This window comes from Chinchilla lanigera, unplaced genomic scaffold (assembly GCF_000276665.1).
Source record: "Chinchilla lanigera isolate Chin_1 unplaced genomic scaffold, ChiLan1.0 scaffold00021, whole genome shotgun sequence".
Lineage (NCBI taxonomy): Eukaryota > Metazoa > Chordata > Mammalia > Rodentia > Chinchillidae > Chinchilla > Chinchilla lanigera.
This window is the reverse complement of record NW_004955422.1, coordinates 26,586,835-26,606,593: the sequence shown is the minus strand read 5'-3', so window position 1 is coordinate 26,606,593 and position 19,759 is coordinate 26,586,835. Positions and strand designations below refer to the sequence as shown.

The window sequence follows — 19,759 nt, the reverse complement described above, 5'->3', positions numbered from 1 at the left end:
TTTTTCTCATTCCTTAGTAATTTCACTGCAAGTTGGAACCACATAACTAAACTAACTCCAAGTGTTAACAGGAGTTCAGAAAATATTTGAGCTATATCAGTCCAAACTGCTTAAATGAGAAAGGGTAAAAGGATTGGTCAGGTGGTCCTCAATGACCAGATACGCAGAAACAGTAAGTTTGGGATTACACAATACTGTTTTATAATACTACTTTTTACCCATTCCACTGTATCTTATTTGCTTTTCAAAATTTCTTCCTATGTACAGTACAGTGATTAAATTTGAAAAATACTATACTATATACCAGAATTTGGACACTCAGCGTAAACAAAGCTAACACTTTTACTACACTGAGATTTTTAAAAACTGTACAAATATACCATATGCCTACTTCTCTTTGTATTTACTATTTCCTTTGCCAGAAATGCCTTTTTACTACCCGAGCAAGCTCTTATTCAGGGTCAGAAAACTATGGTGCAGGGGCCAAGTCAGTATATTGATAGTTTATAAATAAATATTTGTAACACTGCCACACTCAGTAAACAGAACTGAGTAGTTGCAACGAAGACCACATAACCTAAAATATTTACTATGTGGCCCTTTTCATGGGGGCAGGGAGGGCTAACAGTTGCTCTATATCAAGTTCCATCTCCTTTTTATAGTGTTTCCAGGGTCCTGAGACATTTTACTTATTTTCAGTTATTGTTCTGGAAGACTAAAGTACTTTGTTTTGTTTTTTGTTTTTCTTCAGGTACCAGGAATTGAACTCACGACCTTGAGCTTGCCAGGCAGGCACTTTGCTGCTGAGCTGAATCCCCAGCCCCTGGAAGACTAAAGTACTTACACATCTGAAATAAAGACAAGATACCAAGACTAATTAACCTGTATACCTATTTTCTCTCAAGGTTTCTACCACACAATTGTGAATACATGCTAAAAAAATTACAGAAAACAAACCTGCATGCTGGACATTTTGATTTGCTTGTAGCTGTGGGGCTCCTGAATTCCCAGGGGTGGTTGCTGTGGTGGAAGGCACCTGACCTTGCATAAAGTTCGGATTGGCCTGTCCTGCTGAGAAGCCAGGTGGGAGGCGTTTAGGCATTCCTTAATAGAAAACAATGAGTAAGGCAGTTACCTAGCAAATTTATACTCTTGCTCAGATATGGAATGAATAAGGAAGGATGAGCTGCATGAAGTCTCCACTGGCTTAGCTCTGTCACACAGGTAGGATCTTTAATAATAAGGTTGGGAAAGATGGTTAAAAAAATCAACACAATCTCTTACATGAGCATTGTCAAAATGAAAAAGAAATACTGAAAAATTTATACTTGGAACATGCCAAGGAAAAGATGGCAATCTGCTCCCTAAATGTGATCTGAGGCCATGCCACAGCAAGGCTTGAGGGCTCACTTTTCTCTGTAATACAATGGATTTCAAAACTTTACATACTTTAACACAGGCACCAAAGCAGTTGCTAAATTCTCTTATATTCAAACAAATTGATATGAAATACTATAAAACAAAGAGCTGGGTCCTGGTATCAAGGTTAGATGATTTTCTTTCCCTCACTCTGAGGGAAATGGATGACAATCTCCTTTGCAGAAAATTTCCCCTCCCAATGTTATGCTTGTCTCTTTGGAAGGGACAGGCGATTAGAAACAGATCACAGGAGCTTCAAAGTGAGGTTACATTAAACTTATTTGCCTTCCCCTCATAAGGTTTGCCGTGATTCCGGCAGCTATGGTACCAAAAACATGATCAAATGGAATCTTACTCAAGTATCACTTCCTTTTAGGAAGGCCTAATTTTAGAAAACAAATTTGTTATAAGGAGAATCTCAGACCCAATCAGTTTTGATAATATAGGCCTTGATGTGGCCAGATCACCTAGGTGAGCATATTATCTACTCTATGAAAGAATTAAGAACTAAAGCTCACTTAAATTTCTTTTATTTGTCCATTTATTTTTTTTAAGGGCCAGATTTTCAATGCCTTGAAAAACTCTTTGTAGACAAATATGCATTTGTCCTTTCTTTAGCAGTGACAAGTCCCCATTTGCATGCTTCCATTGTAATTAAATCAGTAATCACATTTGCAGGACCGACTACCCAGCTTCCACTGATTCAGGACTAGATGCCCAGAATAGTGAAGTTTGGAGCTGAAACATTCTTGCATATTCTAAAAACTTCTTAGGATTCAAATATTAGAGCCTGCATGTCAACAAAACTAATTATAAGAGAGTGAAAAGACTGATGAGCAACTTAATTTTACCAGAAACCATGGGAACATGCCTTTGCTATGTTGCATTAGAGATGCAAGGGTTTTTTTCTGGGAAGGTAATGGGTGTTTTCTGGTGGGGATATGCTTATCACATGACAGTATTACTGACATTCTCTATACCTTACTGAAAAGCTCCAAGCACATTCATGTGCACTAGATCAATGATTAATAAGAATAAATAATAAACATGGAGATGGATAAGTTTTACTGTAATCGTTTTACCTCTCACACATTAAGCTCCATTGCTTTTTCTTCATACAAGAGGCACCTTACAAAATAAATAAATAAATCTCCTTTAGGTGTAACTAGTGGAATTCCCTCTCTAAGGAGCAGGCATTGGCATTATAAAACTATAAAAGTCAAGATTTCTGAACTTATTCCCCATTAATGCTTTAATCAAATGTAGCAAATACCATGCTTACTATTTTACTAGCTAGGATTATCAAAATTACTAACTAGAAGGGCATTTTCCCCAATAAGACCTGTACTTATCTTTTCATTTTTGTTGCACTGCATAACCTTAATTTTTTCAACAGTTGAGAAACTTAAGTTGTTAATAAAATGCATGTTTCTTCTGGACAATTTACTAGTACAAGATTAACCAAAAATAATTTGAAAAACAAAATTTCTATATTGAATTTTACCTGCGTTTTTATCCAGAGAGTTAACATATATAACCAGTAAAATACTGCATAATGTATCAAAATAGTAAAGCATCAAGTTAACTGAGTTACATCAAATGTAACCACCGTATCACAAAACCAACTCACTACATCCTTATTTCACTTCCTCCATTAACACTAAAAACTGAAGTTCTACTCACATCTATCTCTAGCATATTTACCAATATAAATAGCTTCAGTGTTCCTCACCTCCTAGGCCTGGATGTAAACTCTGTGGCCCCTGGTTTGGTGGTTGCTGCTGCATCACCATGAAGTTAGGTGGCACATTTCCCTGTTGAACCATAGGATTCCGACCTGGAGAGCTGACGGGTTGCTGAAATCCCTGGGGAAGTGGGTTATTTTGAGGTGGCCTTGGTCCCATCTGCTGCTGAGTTTGGTTAACCGTTGGGGAAGATGCAGGGGATCCCTGCTGGAAGGAGGAGGGTGAGGAGGCAGGAGACTTGTTGGTGAGGTGGGGCTGCTGCAGGGGGGTTGGGACCCTGGAGGGCCCTCCCTGCATACTCTTCATCTGAGGAGCTGTGAACTGGCCTGGGTTGCTCATCTGAGGAAAGTTTGTATGGGCTTGTGAGGCTTGCTGGCTGCCAAAGGGATATGGAGGGGGAGGGTGGGAAGGTGTCTGTACCGTGGCTAAGGATGGTCTTGCCTGGAGTTGCTGTTGCATTGGGCCAGGCAAGGGAGACTTCTTCCACCCTTGGTTTGCAGTCATTGTGCCCAGAGAACCCTGGGCTGGAGGAGGCTGAAGGGCTCCAGAAGGCAGCTGGTTCCAGCCTGGAGGAACAGGCACCTGAGTTGGGGCAGTAAACTGGGATCGAATCCCCTGTGGCTGTTGCTGCTGATGTTGCGGTGGAGGTCTAGCCTGCAATTGTTGCTGTTGCTGCTGTTGCTGCTGTTGCTGCTGTTGCTGCTGCTGCTGTTGTTGCTGCTGCTGCTGCTGCTGCTGCTGCTGCTGCTGCTGCAGCTGGGGAAAATTAGCTGGGTTCATTTGTCTGTTCACAGGAACAGGCTGCATTGGGTGATGTGGCGGAGCTAAAGATCCTGAGGGATGACTCTGCTGTGGTATATGGAGCCCAGAGAGGAGTGGATCCATTGCATCTATTTAAAGATAACCGACAAAGCAATAATTAACACACTGCAACCTACATCCTAGAGCACTAGTCTGGATCTGCTGGTACCATTCATCTCACGAGCACTTTCCATGTGTAAGAGCATATCCCAATGATGATAGAAAAGATGAACCCTGCCTTAAAAAAACTTATGGTCCAATAGCAGATGTAAGAGCCAAACATACTGTGGACAGCAGTATTTTCCAAATTATATTTTTAGAACTCTGTTTATTACTCTTATAAGAAAATGAAACAAAATAGTTGGGAAACACTGAACCCAAAAACTTTAGGCAAGTTTCTTCTCCACTGTAGAAGAAGTTTCTAATATGTTCAGTGTTTTTAATATGTTGATTTTGAATCTCAAAGGGGCAGGGTAAAGTACATTTACCAGATTTACTTGACCACAGAATTCTGTTATGCAAGACTAAGTAGGCCAAAGCATGCTTTTTATAAATGCTGACAGCTGGGCTTGGTGGGATACACCTGTAACCCCAGAACTCATAAAGGCTGAGGTAGGAGGATCAAAGATTCGAGGCAGCTTAGGAAATTTAACCACTTAGTGAGATCCTGTCTCACAATAAAAAATAAAAACAGACTGGGAACGTAGCTCAGAGTGACAGCTCCGGGTTCAATCTCCAACCCTCACCCCACCACAAAGACATTTATGAGTGTTAAGAGTATAACTGATAAGACTATAATGACAAAATTGTGAGAAGAAAATGGTAACATTTTGTTTTATTTTTTTGAGACAGGGTCTTGCTATGTAGTTCAGGCTGGCCTTGAACTTACTATGTAGTCCAAGGCTGGCCTTGAACTCACAGTGAACCTCCTACCTCAGCCTCCTGAGTGCTGGCTGGGATTACAGGCATGTGCCACCACGCCTGGCTGAAAGTGGTAACATTTATTTTGAAGAAATCAGGGCAGATTTTGTAAAGGTAGCACTAAGCATGGCAATTAGGAATTTAACATCAGAGAACAGAATTTTATAATTATCTCTGCAAGAAGTTCCACATTTTTCAATCCTCAAAGATTGGGAGCCATTACCTGACTGAGAAGCAGGGCGAGGGGTCCTGGGTTGCTGTTCTGTATTGGTGCCTGGTACCATCACAGAAGATGATATGTTTCCACTCTGGGGTATCATAGCAGTGGCAGGGCTGGTCATCCTTATTAATCCTAGAAAAAAAATTCCCTAGAATAGTACACTGGATTTGCCACTAGTTTTGCTTCTGATCACCTATTTCACAAATATGAAAGAATTTGAAAACTTTTTATGTCCATCATCTACCTTTTTAAAATCTAAAATTTCTGCTCTATGTCCTTCAGATATTTATGTAGATGTATTAAAGCTCCCTCCCTTACTATAATTAGTGTTAACAGTTCTATATTTATTTATGTTTTCTGTGTATATGGGTAAACTGAGTAGCACTTTTATGTTTTTAACCTTTAAGTGGCAATACTATATATATTCTCTTTTGTTACTTTTCTTTTTCACTTAATATTATTTTTTAAAGTTTATTCCTCTTTTTCTTTATTCCTCTTGATTGCTGTTAAGTACTCCATTGTACAGAACTATATATCCACCTCCCTGCTGATGAATGACTTTTTATTTTTTCTAACTTGTTATTCTCACAATTGTGTGATCTCTGTATTTGTTATGAATTATTTTTTTTCCTCATTTAATAACCTGCTTAATAACTGTTCAGAATTACCACCGAGGTGCACTGCTTACACTACATGGGCAGCAGTGAGACTTTATAGTGGCTGTCATGAATTCTTGTGGACAAGTAAGAATGCTTTTAGACATAAATTTCATATGTACTAGTCTCAATATTCTAAATATTTTCCATTTTACATGAAACACTTTTTTTTGGTGGTGCTGGTGCTGGGAATTTAAGCCAGGGCCTCATCCACACTAGATGTGCTCTACTAATGACCTATATCAGTGGGTGGCGAACCTATAGTATGCATGCCGCAGAAGGCTAGTTGTATCACTGAAAACTCTAAAAGGTTCACCATCACTGACGTATACCATCAGCTCTGATGATTGCTTTCTTAAATCATTAGGTATTTAGAATGTACTTCTAAATTTATAAAAACACAGGGTATTTTTGTTAGATTTTTTGTTGTTATTGTTTGTGGTGCTTGGGTCAAACCTAGGACCTCACACATGCTAGGTAAGCACCACCATTGAGCTACATCTCCAGTCCTGCTTGGTTTTTGTTTTGTTTTTTTAACCACTGATTTGACTTAACTACACAATGGTTAGAGAACAAGATCTGTATGGTATCAATATTTGGCATTCATTGAAGCTTGCTTTGGGAATAATGTACAGTAAGTTTTTTTTTTTTTTTTTTTTTTTGGTACCAGCAATTGAACTCAGGACCTTGCACTTGTGCCGCTGAGTACATCCCCAGCCCTATACAGTCAGTTTGTGTAAGTGTTCCATTTATACTTGAAAAGATTAAGAACTCCTGAATTATTAGTGCATGGCATCTACATATGTCCATTACATAAAACTATTTTATTCAAGTTTTCTTTACTGATTTTTTTTTTAATAACAGAAATGTGTCAAAAATCTCCTCTAAGCTTTGATATCTCTCTCAGCTACTTGGAAGACTGAGGCAGGAGGATGAGTTTGAGACCAGTGTGGGCAACACAGTGCCATTCTGTCTCAAGAACAAAACAACAAAACAAACACAAAGAGCAAAGTAAAAAGATAAACAATAGAAAAAAGGGAGGCAGATCTTTTCCAAATGGGAAAGAGGCTAAGAGATGGAGTGAGGAGGGAAGGACATGAAAAAGGGGATGTAAAGAGATTAAGATGTGTTATATACATGCATCAGCTTCCTATGATGAATGTAATCATTACATACTGCAAAAATGTACTAATAATGAGTACCAAGATGGTGGAGTGGTAAGCAGTAGAGAAAGAGGCTCTCTGAGAGCTGCCATCCAGATGCTGGAATATAGCAACTTGAGGAAGACAAGATGGAGGGAAGTGGGTCCCTGGACCCAGGAAGGACCTGAAGTGTGTACTGAAGCCCATGGAGAGACTAGAGAAACTTTAACGAAGAAGGAGGTAGCCTGCAGCACCTTCTCCCTGTGATGGGACACAATGCACAAGAGGAGTGATTCAAACCTGTGGATACGCAGTGACTGCTGATGACCCTAGAGGCCTCTAGAGAGAGATGCAGCAGTGGAGGGGAGCTGCGGATATGAAGGACTGCACTAGCTGGCAGTGAGTGCTGAGGGCTCAGTTGTCTCACGTGAGAGATCTATTGGCTGGGAGCCATCTTGGAGAGAGGCTGGCTGAGCTCAGAACTCAAAGCAGCTGCAGGATCTATCTAGGGCTCAGGCCCTCAGAAGGTGTACTGATAGCTGCAGGCCGAATGAGTTTGGTCTCAGGCAGGAGGTGCAGGCTCACTGAGATTATCCACCACCCCACCAAAAAGCTACAGCTAGCTTGCTGGGATAAATCAACATAGATCTGGACTGTCTCTACATGTTGTCTACCAGTGACAGCAGAGGCAAACTTAGAAGTGGACTTTTTTCTTTCTCTCTCTTGTTTTTTTTTCTCTCCTTCATTGTTTGATTTTTGTTTTTATGTGAGTGTGAACAAGGTTTCTAGCCCCTTTGTGGTTCTTGTTCTGTTCTTCTTTTTATCTCTTCCTTCTCTTTTTCCCTCTGGTCTTCTGTGTCAGTTTCCCAAATTAGTGTGATACCCCTTTGTCCTCCAGCCTCACTTCTAATCTCTTCTTCTACTGCTTTATTTTCTCCCTAACCCCTTTTAAATTTTAACCCCTGAGAGAAAAACTGACATATTAAGGACTTATATACTGCATATAATTTTCTGGTTTGTTTCAGATTTTCATATAGATTTGTGGTTACCAATCTAGTTCATAGGGTTAAAGGTGGCAAATTAATGGTTACCTCAATTTGTCATTTTCTAAGCTGTGTTTGATGCTACTGTTATTGCTGATGGCACCACTTCAGCCAAAAGTCACATAATTGTTCCAAACAGCTATTCTTCCTGGTATTCCAAGACTGAGATTGAGTTAGGGTCATAGAAAATACTGTGGCACAGTGCCAAAGAATGAGGGGCTGGGCCAAGCAGGCAACAACTTCTCATCCCCAACAAATTGAAGAGGTAGGATATTGCAACAGACTCAAAATCCAAAATCCAGCTACATCTGGAAGATACCGCAGAGAAGTCATTTCCTAAGGATTCTAAGTACTAGCAATAAAGCAATCCACCACAAGCAATTTACAAGCATCACCCCAGGAATTAAACTAAAAAAAAAAATAAATAAATAAAATAAAATAAAATGAGAAGACACTTAAGATGAAATCCCAGACATCCAGTTCACCAAAGGCAAACCCAGGAGGCAAGGAGGTGGGCAAGGAGGTGGGACAATATGAAAGCCACCCACCTGACCTCTCTGAAGTGGTAACAACAAAGCAATTGAATGAGGCTCTAGAAAAAAATCAAATCTGAAATAATTTCTAAGGTAACTACAGGGCAATTGCAAATAAACAACTTAATGGTAAACATTAAACTTCTAGAAAAAGAAGAGCAGGCTAAGCCAAAAGCTCCTAGTGGAGGAAATTATAATGATCAGAGCTGAAATTAACGTATTGGAGACTAAGAAAACAATACAAAGAATAAATAAATCAAGAAGTTGGTTCTTGGGCTAGGGATATAGCTCAGTGGCACAGTACATGCCTGGCAAGTGCAAGGTCCTGAGTTTGACTGCTAGTACCAAAAAAGAAAAGAAAAGTTGGTTCTTTGAAAGATTAAATAAAACTGCCAAACCTTTATCCAACCTTATCAGAAAAAGGAAAGAAATGATTCAAATCCACGCAATTAGGAATGAAAAGGGTGAAATCACAACAGGCCCTGCAGAAATCCAGGAGATCATCTATACCTACTTTGAGAATTTGTATTCTAATAAGTTGTAATCAAAGTTTTTGTCCACTTTCATGTAAATGGGGACTGAAGAAACTTAAACTTTCTATTATTTGTAGAAGTCTTTAAAGAACATATACCAAAGTGTTTGAAAGTGCAGAAGAAATGGACAGATTCCTAGATACATATGAATCACCAAAGCTGAATCAAGAAGATATAAAAATCCTAAATAAACCAGTGTCAACCAATGAAATCAAAGATGTAATCAGAAACCTACCAACAAAGAAAAGCCTAGGCCCTGATGGAGTCAATGCTGAATTCTACAAGAAATTTAGAGAAGACTTAATACCACTACCTCAAATTCTTTAGTGAAATTGAACGGGAAGCAGTACTCCCAAATTCATTCCTGGAAGCAAGTATTAGCCTGATACCAAAACCAAAGAAGGAACTAACTAAGAAAGAGAACTATAGGCCAATCTCCCTAATGAACATAGATGTAAAAATTCTCAATAATACTAGCAAACAGAATGTAGCAAATCAATATTAAACATCATGACCAAGTTGGATTCATCCCAGGGATGCAGGGATGGTTCAATATGTATAAATCAATAAACGTAATACATCATATTAACAGAGCCAAGGACAAAAAACATGATCATTTAACAGACACAGAAAAAGCTTTTGACAAAGTCCAGGACCCAGTAATGTTAAAATCCTACAGAAAATTGGAATAGATGGTCTTTATCTCATTCTGATAAAAGCAATCTATGACAAACCAACAGCTAATATCATACTAAATGAACAAAACTTGTAACTAAAGTTTTTGTCCACTTTAATGCAAATGGGGATTGAAGAAACTTAAACTTTCTATTATTTCTAGAAGTCTCTAAAGAACTATACCAAAGTGAGAACTTCATCCAAACCTACTTTAAAGCATTATGTGCAATTAAGTTATGACATAATTATACTGCATAATTGCTGGATTCATTTTCTTGAGCTTACAGTGTACCTGGAAAATAAACCTCTTGAGAGAAGAAAGTCCACACTGTTTATTAGAGGACTTATATGCAAGCATGATGGTATTTTGAAGAGGTAACTTGAAACTCCAAGAAAGCACTTGATGTTTTTATATGCTTGTAGTAAACTGATGTTCTAACTTTAGTTTTATAGATAGTATTAATGCTTTTATGTATTTCATAACTTTCATATGTTAAATGGAAATTGTTTTAAATGTATAACTATTTGAGTTTATATAAGCATGTACATACTGTGCTAAAAGTCACTTATGTTTCAATTTGTGTGTAATATTAATATGCAGCTTTTGTTTTAATTTTTTTTTCTTAAAATGAGTGGCTTACATTTTAAAAAAGAAAAATTACCAGCATGAAAGTATACTTAAGTCTATATTTGCTACGTTTTTTATGAATACCATTGTAGCCTGTCAACTAAATTTGTTTTTATGGTTTGTTTGCATTTTATTACAAACCAGGCAATTATTTAGAAGTTGGGACATGTTGTCAAAGTGAAATAACCCAAGGAAGGGTTGTTTTCATTCATATCCATTTTCATTCATTCATTCTTTCCTTTCCTTTATCCACATCCTTTCCCCCTTTCTTCCTCCATCCCTCCCTCCATCATCTTCTTTCCCTTCTTCTTCTCTCTACCTCCCCATCAGGTATACATATGTATCTGTATATTTATGTATATATACATGTACACATATATTCTTAAATAGTGTTAATATTATATTGGACAATAATACACCATCTGATTTAAAATCATTTACAGGCCTCATTCAACAGCTATTATCCGAGGAATATTATAGTACCATTCAGACTTTATTATCTGCTCCTAAAGTTTAGCTTTGCTACTGTAGTCTAATTTGTAATATAGTCACTATATGGAAAGAATTCATCAGTATTTTTTCTCACATGAATGTACATAGCAGCTTTATTTTTTTTCCCTTGGCTAATCAGAAAAATTAAAGATGAAACAACCTGCTTTACAATTTTAAGAATCAAAATTAAATTTATACTTCTTAGACAAAAAAAAAAAAAGAAAATGGAAAGATATCCTTTGCTCTTGGGTAGGAAGAACCAATATAGTGAAAATGGCCATACTTCCAGAACAGTTATACAGATTTAATGCAATTCCAATCAAAATTCCAATAGCATACCTTACAGAATTAGAGAAAACAATCCTAAAATTCATTTGGAACCAGAAGAGACCCAGAACAGTAAAGGGAATTCTGGGCAACAAAGGCCACGCAGGGGCATCAGAATCCCTGACTTGAAATTATACTATAAAGCTACTGTGATAAAAACAGCATGGTACTGGAAAAAAAAAAACAGACCTGAAGATCAATGGAACAGACTAGAAGATACAGAAACAACTCTAGACATACTCATCCACCTTATCTTTGACAAAGGTGCCAAACACATTAACTGGAAGAAAGATAGCCTCTTTAATAAATGGTGCTGGGAAAACTGAACCCTTATCTTTCACCATGCACTAAATTAAATTTGAAAGGGATCAAAGATCTAAGTATCAATACAGAAACATTAAATCTGCTGGAAGATAGAATAGGTAAAACTCTTGAAGCCATTAGTGCAGGCAAAGACATGAATAAAACCCCAATCACACAGTAACTATCACAAGGAATCAACAACTGGTATCTCATCTTCTTAAAAAGCTTTTGTACAGCAAGAGAAACCACCAACAGAGTAAAGAGACAACCCACAATGTGGGAAAAAATGTTTTCCAGCTGTTCCTCAGACAAAGCATTATTATCAAGAACATATAAAGAACTTAAAAAATCAGACTTCCCAAATTTAAAAACCCAATCTAAAAATGGGCATCAGAGATAAATATACACTTTCTCAGATGAAGAAATACAAATAGCAAATAAATACATGAAAAAATATTCAACATAACTGGTCATTTGAGAGATGCAAAGTAAATTAACACTGAGATTTCATCTCACCCTGGGAAGAACAGCTATTATCAAAAAATCAACCAATAACAAATGCTGGAGAGGCTGTGGGGAAAAAGGAACCCTTCTCCATTGTTGATGGGAGTGTAGACTAGTGTAACCACTAGTCTAGTGGAAATCAGTGTTCAGGTTCCTCATAAAATTAAGATTGGAGATCCCATTTGACTTAGCTATTCCCCTGCTGGATATCTACCCTGAAGAATTAAAAACATCATACCACAGCAATACGAATGCACTCATGTTTATAGCAGCACAATTTGCAATAGCCAGATTTTGGAAAGAACCCAAATGCCCATCAACCAAGGAATGGATAAAAAAGATGTGGTCTTTTTATACAATGGAGTACTACTCAGCCATAAAGAAGAATAAACTTGAGACTTTCATAGTAAATGGATGCAACTTGGGACCGTACTCATAAGTGAAATAAACCAGACTCACACGTGTAAACATCATAGTGTCTCTCTGGTGTAAGAAGCTAAAAGAGTAAATAAGACCCACAATGTGCAACAGATATTGTAAAATGGGAAGAAAAAGTTCAAAAGGAAGGAGAAACTGGGATAGGGGAAAGGAGAAAAGAAGAGAAAAGCAGAATACACACACACACACACACACACACACACACACACACACAAGATCATTATACTACTAATTTCTCTTAGCTCATTGAAAAGAAAGGTTTATGCTAATATTGTTTGGACAATTAAATGCCTATATCTCGTACTTTGAGTTCTTTCTTTCCTTCCTTCCTTCCTTCCTTCCTTCCTTCCTTCCTTCCTTCCTTTCTCTCTCTCTCTCTCTTTTCTTTCTTTTTTTCATCTTTTTGAGACAGGGTCTTGCTATGCAGTTCAGGCCGGCCTTGAGCTCACTTTGTAGCCCAGGCTGGGCTTGAATTCGCAACAATCCTCCTGTCTCAGCCTCCCGAGTTACTCAGCTGAGCAAATAACTTAAAGTATTATTATTATTAAAGTATTATTATTTTAAAATATTATTTAAAATATTTTAAAATAATTTAAAATAAAATAAAGATAACAACATGCAATGTATTAGCCATTGTTACTCTATTATTTTGTTGTGAAATTCTGTTTTACTTTTTTCTCTTTAAAAATAAAATTTTACAATATACTAATAAATACAGAAATTAAAACAAAATGATTTGCTATCTTCACATATTTCTTTTGTTATTTTTAGGCTCGGCTATTACGTACATAGAATTTAGCTATTTTCTCGGTAAACTTTTCCTTGTATATTATACCAGTGCCTTCTTCATTTATATGTTCTTTATCTTGATGTCTACTTTAACTGATAAAGTATTTTTTGTTCTTTTCTAGTTTTCTAACTTCCTGAACCCTTGTATTTTATGTTACTTCCCGTAAGAATGTATTGTTAAACCTGAAGTTACTACTCTTATTATTTCTTTTTTTCATCAGTGTTCATAGTCCAATCACTGGGATAGTCAAGTAAGACTACTTTATCATTCTATGATTTCTATTTACCTTCTTTTTCCTAAGTTATTTTCCTGAATTTTACTGGATTGATTTTGTTCATTATGCTCTTTTACCTTTCCATTATTAGTTTAGAAGTTGTACATTCTATTATTTTACTGGTATCTTTAAGAAAACAGACACATCTGACTTAAAAGTCTACATGATCATCATTATCACTAAATAATTCAACACTTTTAGATTTACCCCATGTTTATCGTTTAGCTCACCATTCCTTCTTAGATCTTATTTCTTCCAGCTTAGGTTCAATTTTCTTCTTCCTGAAGTACACATCCTTGAGCAGTTCAATTAACAAGGGTCTGTTAATGGTAAATTCTCTTAGTCTCTTTGAAAAGATCTTCATTTTACTACTTTTGACAGTATAGCTAGGTTTAAAAGTCTAGGCTGTCAATTATCTTCTCAGTACTTGAAAATACTATTTTAATGCTTCCTGGCTTCCAATGTTTCTGTTGAGAAATCAGGTATGAATCTGAGTCCTTCCTTTGCAAATAACTGGTCTTTTCTTTGTGTGACTTTTAACATTCTATTTTTAATGTTCCGTAGTTTTATAATATTGTGTTTAGATATGGAGGTAGCTGTAGTGCTCAGGATTACTAAGCTTCTGATATTGAGGGCTTATTTTTTTTTTTTACTAGTTATAGAAAATTTTTAGGTATTTTCTCTGTAACTCTTGCCCTTCCTCATTTATCTTCTTTTGGAACTCTTTTTTTGTTTGTTTTGTTGTGGTTTTTTGAGGCAGGGTCTCACTATGCAGCCCAGACTGGCCTCAGACTCACAGTACTCCTCCTGCTTTAAATTCCTGGGTGCTGGGATTACAGGTGTGTGCCATCACATCCAGTTTGGAACTCTTTTTAATATATGTTAAATCTACTCATTTTATCCATCATGTCCTTTGGCCTCTTTCATATTTCTATTTCTTTACCGCTCTCTGCTACATTCTGGATGATTTCTTGAAATTCAAGTTCAAATCTAGGTATTTCTAATTTGCTGAATAAGTAATTTTTTTATGTTTCAAAAATTTCTAAAATTCCGTTTTTCTCCCAAAAATCTCTCTTTATGATTTGGTAACAATCTTACTTTCTTCTTTTGATTTTCATTAAGCTCTCTGATATTATTACCCAAAATTCTAGAAGGAAATTTAATTCTAAATTTATTTTAAGCTCATTTATAGTAGGTTTCAACTAAGAGAAATCTGCAGTGATCTGAGTTGAGCATATGCCCCTCCACAGCTTTGGGAATATTGTTGAACAACCTAAGTTAGGTTATTCAGTGATGTTCCTGGGTCATTTCACTAACATATTAAATGTCTAATATGCAAGAAGGTAGAAAAGATAACAACCATTATTTTTCCAACCATCGATTAAGAGCCCAGGCAAGACAAGACCAATTTCCCATTTGTCTCCCTGGTCAGATAGTGACATTTTTCTAATCTATTTTTTACTGAAAATTCTGGCTTCATGAGAGATTCTGAATTCTAACTTCATTCTTCACATGGATCCAAGGCAAGATTTCACCTTTTAATCTTTCCTGGCCATTAGAACTCATATCTCTTAGCACTCATAAAATCTCCTTTGTTTATTGCTGTTTAAATTTTCATGTTTGACTTCTCTTTTGCTCTGGTGAGTTCTGCTTTCTTATAAGCTCACCTATTCATTAAATTTTATATTTTATCCTGAATTTTTAGGTATTTTGTAGTTGAAGAGGGCAATATTATAATCATTTATCTGTTGAAACTGGATTTGTTTCTGAGGAATCCCACCCTATTTTTCAAAGATTGTAATTAGTGAGAAAACTTTCAAGAGATGAGAAACAGGTTTTCTTGGTTAACAATGAGCTTCCTATTCCCAGAAATTTTCAAGTTCATGTTGACTACAAGCTCAGTAGTAACACTATAACATGCATTTCTAGTAGTAGGCAGGAATTTGGACCAGATTTGTGGTTCACACCTACAGGCAGTTTTGTTCCCAGGGGACACTTAATAACATCTAGAGATATTTTCAGTTGCCCCAGATGCAGGGAAGGAAGAGTGGTGCTACTGGCATCTTGTGGGTGAAGGCCAAGGATACTATTATACACTACACAATGCACAGGACAACCCCTCAGAGCAGAGAATTACTGACACAAATAGCAATAGTACTGAGATTGAAAATCCCTGCTTAAATGATTACTGTTGCATTGCCACAAATTTTGGAATTCTATAAGGCCATGAAAAAAACAGGATATAGATTTAATTTTAGTTGCAAAAGAATTCTGCTTATCAACTAACTTTCTATTGCCAGTTCTAAGGAGGTTGTGCCAAGAATAACCAATAAACCAAGATTTCTTAGATATATAATACCAAAGTCATTTATCATTGCTTTAGAGGGATTTAAAGTCACTTTCCCTAGAAAAAGCTCTGTTTAGTTTAACCAAATATTAAATTTTGTTTGCATTCTTCAAATCTTAACAAGTGAGAAAAGAAATTCTAAAATATGCAATATGGAGGGCCAGGGATACAGCTCAGCATTAGAGTGTTCACTTTGCACTATCCAGATAGTCAGTATGTAAATAAATACACTACCTTGCTCAGGATAAACTGTTAAGTGGTTAACAGACTAATTGTGAGCTCCGAAAGGTGTCTTTTTAACCAGTCAATTCCTGTATTGAATAAATTTGATAAAACTGCCATTTTCATATTTCCTGTTGTAACAACGAAAAAAGTATGCCATTTTTGGTCATCCTATATTTAAATAATTGGACTGGTAAGTGGTTAATAATGGTTTACAAATGGGAGTCTTAACATTTTAAGCCTGAAGGGAATCTATAGCATGGTTTCCCGGACAAAATTAAAGGTATTTTCAGGCAATTAAGGTCAGCAAATATTAAGTCCTTTGACAGAAGCTAAGACTAGAACCCAGATTTCCTGACTCTCAATGCCAGGTCCACCCATTATTTCACTAAGTATATACAACTTGGCTAGGTTCTTTCTCTCCACTCAACTTTTAGCACTGGTCTCCTAGTAGTGGCAATCGTATCACCTGTAATTTTTCATCAGGATATTTTAACACCAAATGCTTGGGCTTCTGCGGGGAACTGTATCTACGTACAAGTCAACAGCCTGGGCATTTTCCATCCACTATGTAGTATTCCATGTTAGCCCAAAAAAACCCAGATTTTGACATATTAAAAAAAAAAGAGGAAATGAGGAAATGTCTGTTGCATGGGTAGGCTCATCTACCTTCAAGCAGGAACTCAAAAGATAGTGAGCAGTATTTTCTCATTTTAAGGTAAATAAACTATTACTAGAGGAAATATAGTAAGCAACTTGCAATAACTAGTAAATGCACTTTCAGGATGAACTAGTTATTAAAACTAGTTCTAATTTTATGGCCAAGTCTTCAGCTATAGTTCAGAGAGCTTGTAAATTGAGCTCAAGAAATTAAGCAATATTTCTTCAAGAAGTACTATGATAGGCAGGGAATGGAATGATTGGGTAGTTTCATGTTCTTACTCTGCCTCCATGATTGTGGCTATGCTATTCTGTTTGAGTAAGGGGTCTTGCAATAGAAAAGGTTTGAAAGACACCAATATACTGAAATGAGTTGCTGAATTGGGAATTAGGACATCTGTGATATTAGGCTACTACTACTTGACCGTGGGCAAATCACTTCCCATGAATTCCATAGCTTCCTCTACTTTAAATAATAGAGCCAACTCAATTCTAATAGTCTATGAATCACAGAATATTGAGTTCAATTTCTAAAGAAGAAATTTCAGGATTACTAGAAAAGGAAGCAAACAATGTCTAACTCTCTCAAACTGTAAATTCATAAATACACATTGTGTTGGGCATGGTGGTGCATGCCTGTAATCCCAGCACTTGGGAGGCTAAGGCAGAGGATCGTTGGGAGTTCAAGACCTGCCTTGGCTGCAAAGTGAGCTCAAGGCCAGCCTGAACCGCATAGCGAGACCCTGTCTCAAGAAGATAAAAAAAAAAATTCTCCCATATTTACAGATTCCACCAAAGCTCACAAGAATTCTTAGCTTACAAGATCTTAGCCTCAGGGAAAGTGGGACATTCTCCACTACATTATAAGCAGCTTGAGGATGGAAAATGTTTTATTCATTTCTATTTCCAACATTTAACATATGTCTTTGTTGGTTTTTTTTTTTTTTTTTTTAGCATATGTCTTGTCATACAACAGGAGCCCAATATTTAGTGCATGGCTCAATGTATGTCAGTCTTTAATCAAAAGATTGTAAAGAGTATATGGTTCATGCTCTGTGATCCTGGCCTCCTGGGAATGACTCATGTCTTACTTTAGTAAACAGAGATGTGGGTGTGCCACTGAGCCCCTACCTATCTTGCAGGATTTAAATGATCACATCTTAGCAAACAAAGCCAAAAAAGGAAATTAGTAAAATGTCATAACCTCAAGGAAGAGGTCTTAACAAAAAAAAAAAAAAAAAAGGAAGAGGTCTTACCTGGACCACCTGCCATGGGAAATCCTGCCTCCATTCTAACTGAATTTCCAGCTCCCATGGGACCATTCATTCTCACATCTTGGCTTCGGTTTTGAGCCAAAGCCAGGTTGATAGCACCTTCTCCTGAAAATGACAGTCAAATTATAAAAAAGAAATCATCAGAATAAAATCCAAGTTTGATTTAAAGAGGTACATGAGGTACAGCTTTAGTTTTCTGCGTTTTTGAAGAATTATGATAACTTTACTACTACAAAAAGAAGTGGGTTGATATTACATGTGTCTTTCTTCAGCCCATATGCACAGGTTTACTTATATGAAACACAAAAGCATAACCAATTCTACTTCTGCTTACAGTAGGGAAAATGGGCAATCATTAATAATGCTTAATATCGTAAGGAGCTTAGAACTCTGAATATTTTCAACTACCTCACCTATTTGTGCATGTGTACGTGTGCGTGCATGTGTGTGTGTGTATGCATGAGCACACACAAGAAAATATGTTCTCAAAAACTCTCAAAATTCTAGATTTCCTTTGGGAAATTTACAAGCAGAGATATGTATAGGTTTAATAGAGAAAGAAGATATGATGGTATGGGGACACTATAATACTTGTGCCTAAAATAGCAATTTCCTTTCAATAACTGCAATATAAAAAGATTTCTGGCGCAGAAATTCATGCAAAGCAGGTAGGTTGTTACTACTGTTATCTGAGACACTTGATGATAAGGCCATCATTTGTATAGGATTTTGTTTTTGTTTTGGAGGGTACTGTGGACTGAATCCAGGGACTTGTACATGCTAAATATGGGCAATATGCTAACTCCTACTTACTATACAAGGTTTTTATTATTTATTTATTTACAGGGTTTTTAATACTCACAAATTTTTACCACTCTTGAGCTTCACAACAGCCTAATAGGTAATGCACTAAAAGTGTCCCAATTAAGTAGACCCTGAACTTAGAGGTAATATAAAAAGGGTTTCTAAAACAACTTTCGGAATGCTACTTGCGTTTAATCCACAATTTTGACTATAGAAGACAACGCTGCCTTGCAGACAGTTAAAATATAGTTAGCTTGTGGCGGAGGGGTTGAAAGGCTACATTCCAAAAGTCCTGCCATATTATAAAGTCTTGGTTTACAGTAGGATAGTAAAACAGGAAGGAAATGAGGGTATGATGGTTTCCTCCATTGATGTAGGCCAGCTTTCTGTGTTTATTTTAAGCAGGGAGGTTGACTGCTCACAGGGAACAACATCTTACCAAAAAGGGAATAATCACTGGGGGATATAAGATACTCTGACTTGCCTATAAGTTAAAAGAGGAAGAGTTAAAAGAGGAAGAGAATACAGGTTTTGAGATTTTCCACCAGTAAGAAGTAACCTAAAATGTATAAAACTTGCTAAGATATTCTAAGCAGAAAGAGTGCTTGAAATGGTATCAGATTGTGTCATTCTTTTGCTTAAAATTACTCTATTGCTTTCTACTGTTTTAGAAATAAAAGCCGAAGTTAACAGGATACAAAGCCTCCTCATCTAGTCTAGTGCTGATTAGCAGAAACATGAGCCACACACGTAATGCAAAATTTTCTAGAAGCCACAGTACAAAAGGTAAAAAAAAAGATGAAAATAACTATAACATTTTATTGACCCTAATATATCCACTATGTTATTATTTCAACATATAATCAATACACACGTTACTAATGAGATATTTTACATTACGGGGGGGGTACCACCTTTTAAAATCCAATAGATTTTGCACTTACAACAAATGTCAGTGTGGACTAGCTACATTTGCAGTGCTCAACAGCTACATGTGGCTTGTGGCAA

At 36.7% G+C, this 19,759-nt stretch overlaps 1 protein-coding gene across 6 annotated transcripts in view; it reads right to left on the bottom strand.

Annotated features, from left to right (window-relative positions):
• The window catches only part of Ncoa6 (nuclear receptor coactivator 6), a 74,982-nt gene that overhangs the window by 32,923 nt on the left and 22,300 nt on the right, over nt 1–19,759 (bottom strand). For 3 of the 6 annotated variants that reach the window (XM_005384823.1, XM_013514088.1, XM_013514087.1), the window contains exons 5-8: nt 17,930–18,052; nt 5,110–5,238; nt 3,152–4,054; nt 958–1,104 (exon numbers count right to left, since the gene is read on the bottom strand). In XM_005384823.1, coding sequence (XP_005384880.1) covers nt 958–1,104; nt 3,152–4,054; nt 5,110–5,238; nt 17,930–18,052 — 1,302 coding nt within the window. Of the gene's footprint in view, nt 1–957; nt 1,105–3,151; nt 4,055–5,109; nt 5,239–13,674; nt 13,765–17,929; nt 18,053–19,759 lie in introns of those variants that run through there. The other 3 variants (XM_005384822.1, XM_005384819.1, XM_005384820.1) reach the window with 3 other exon arrangements.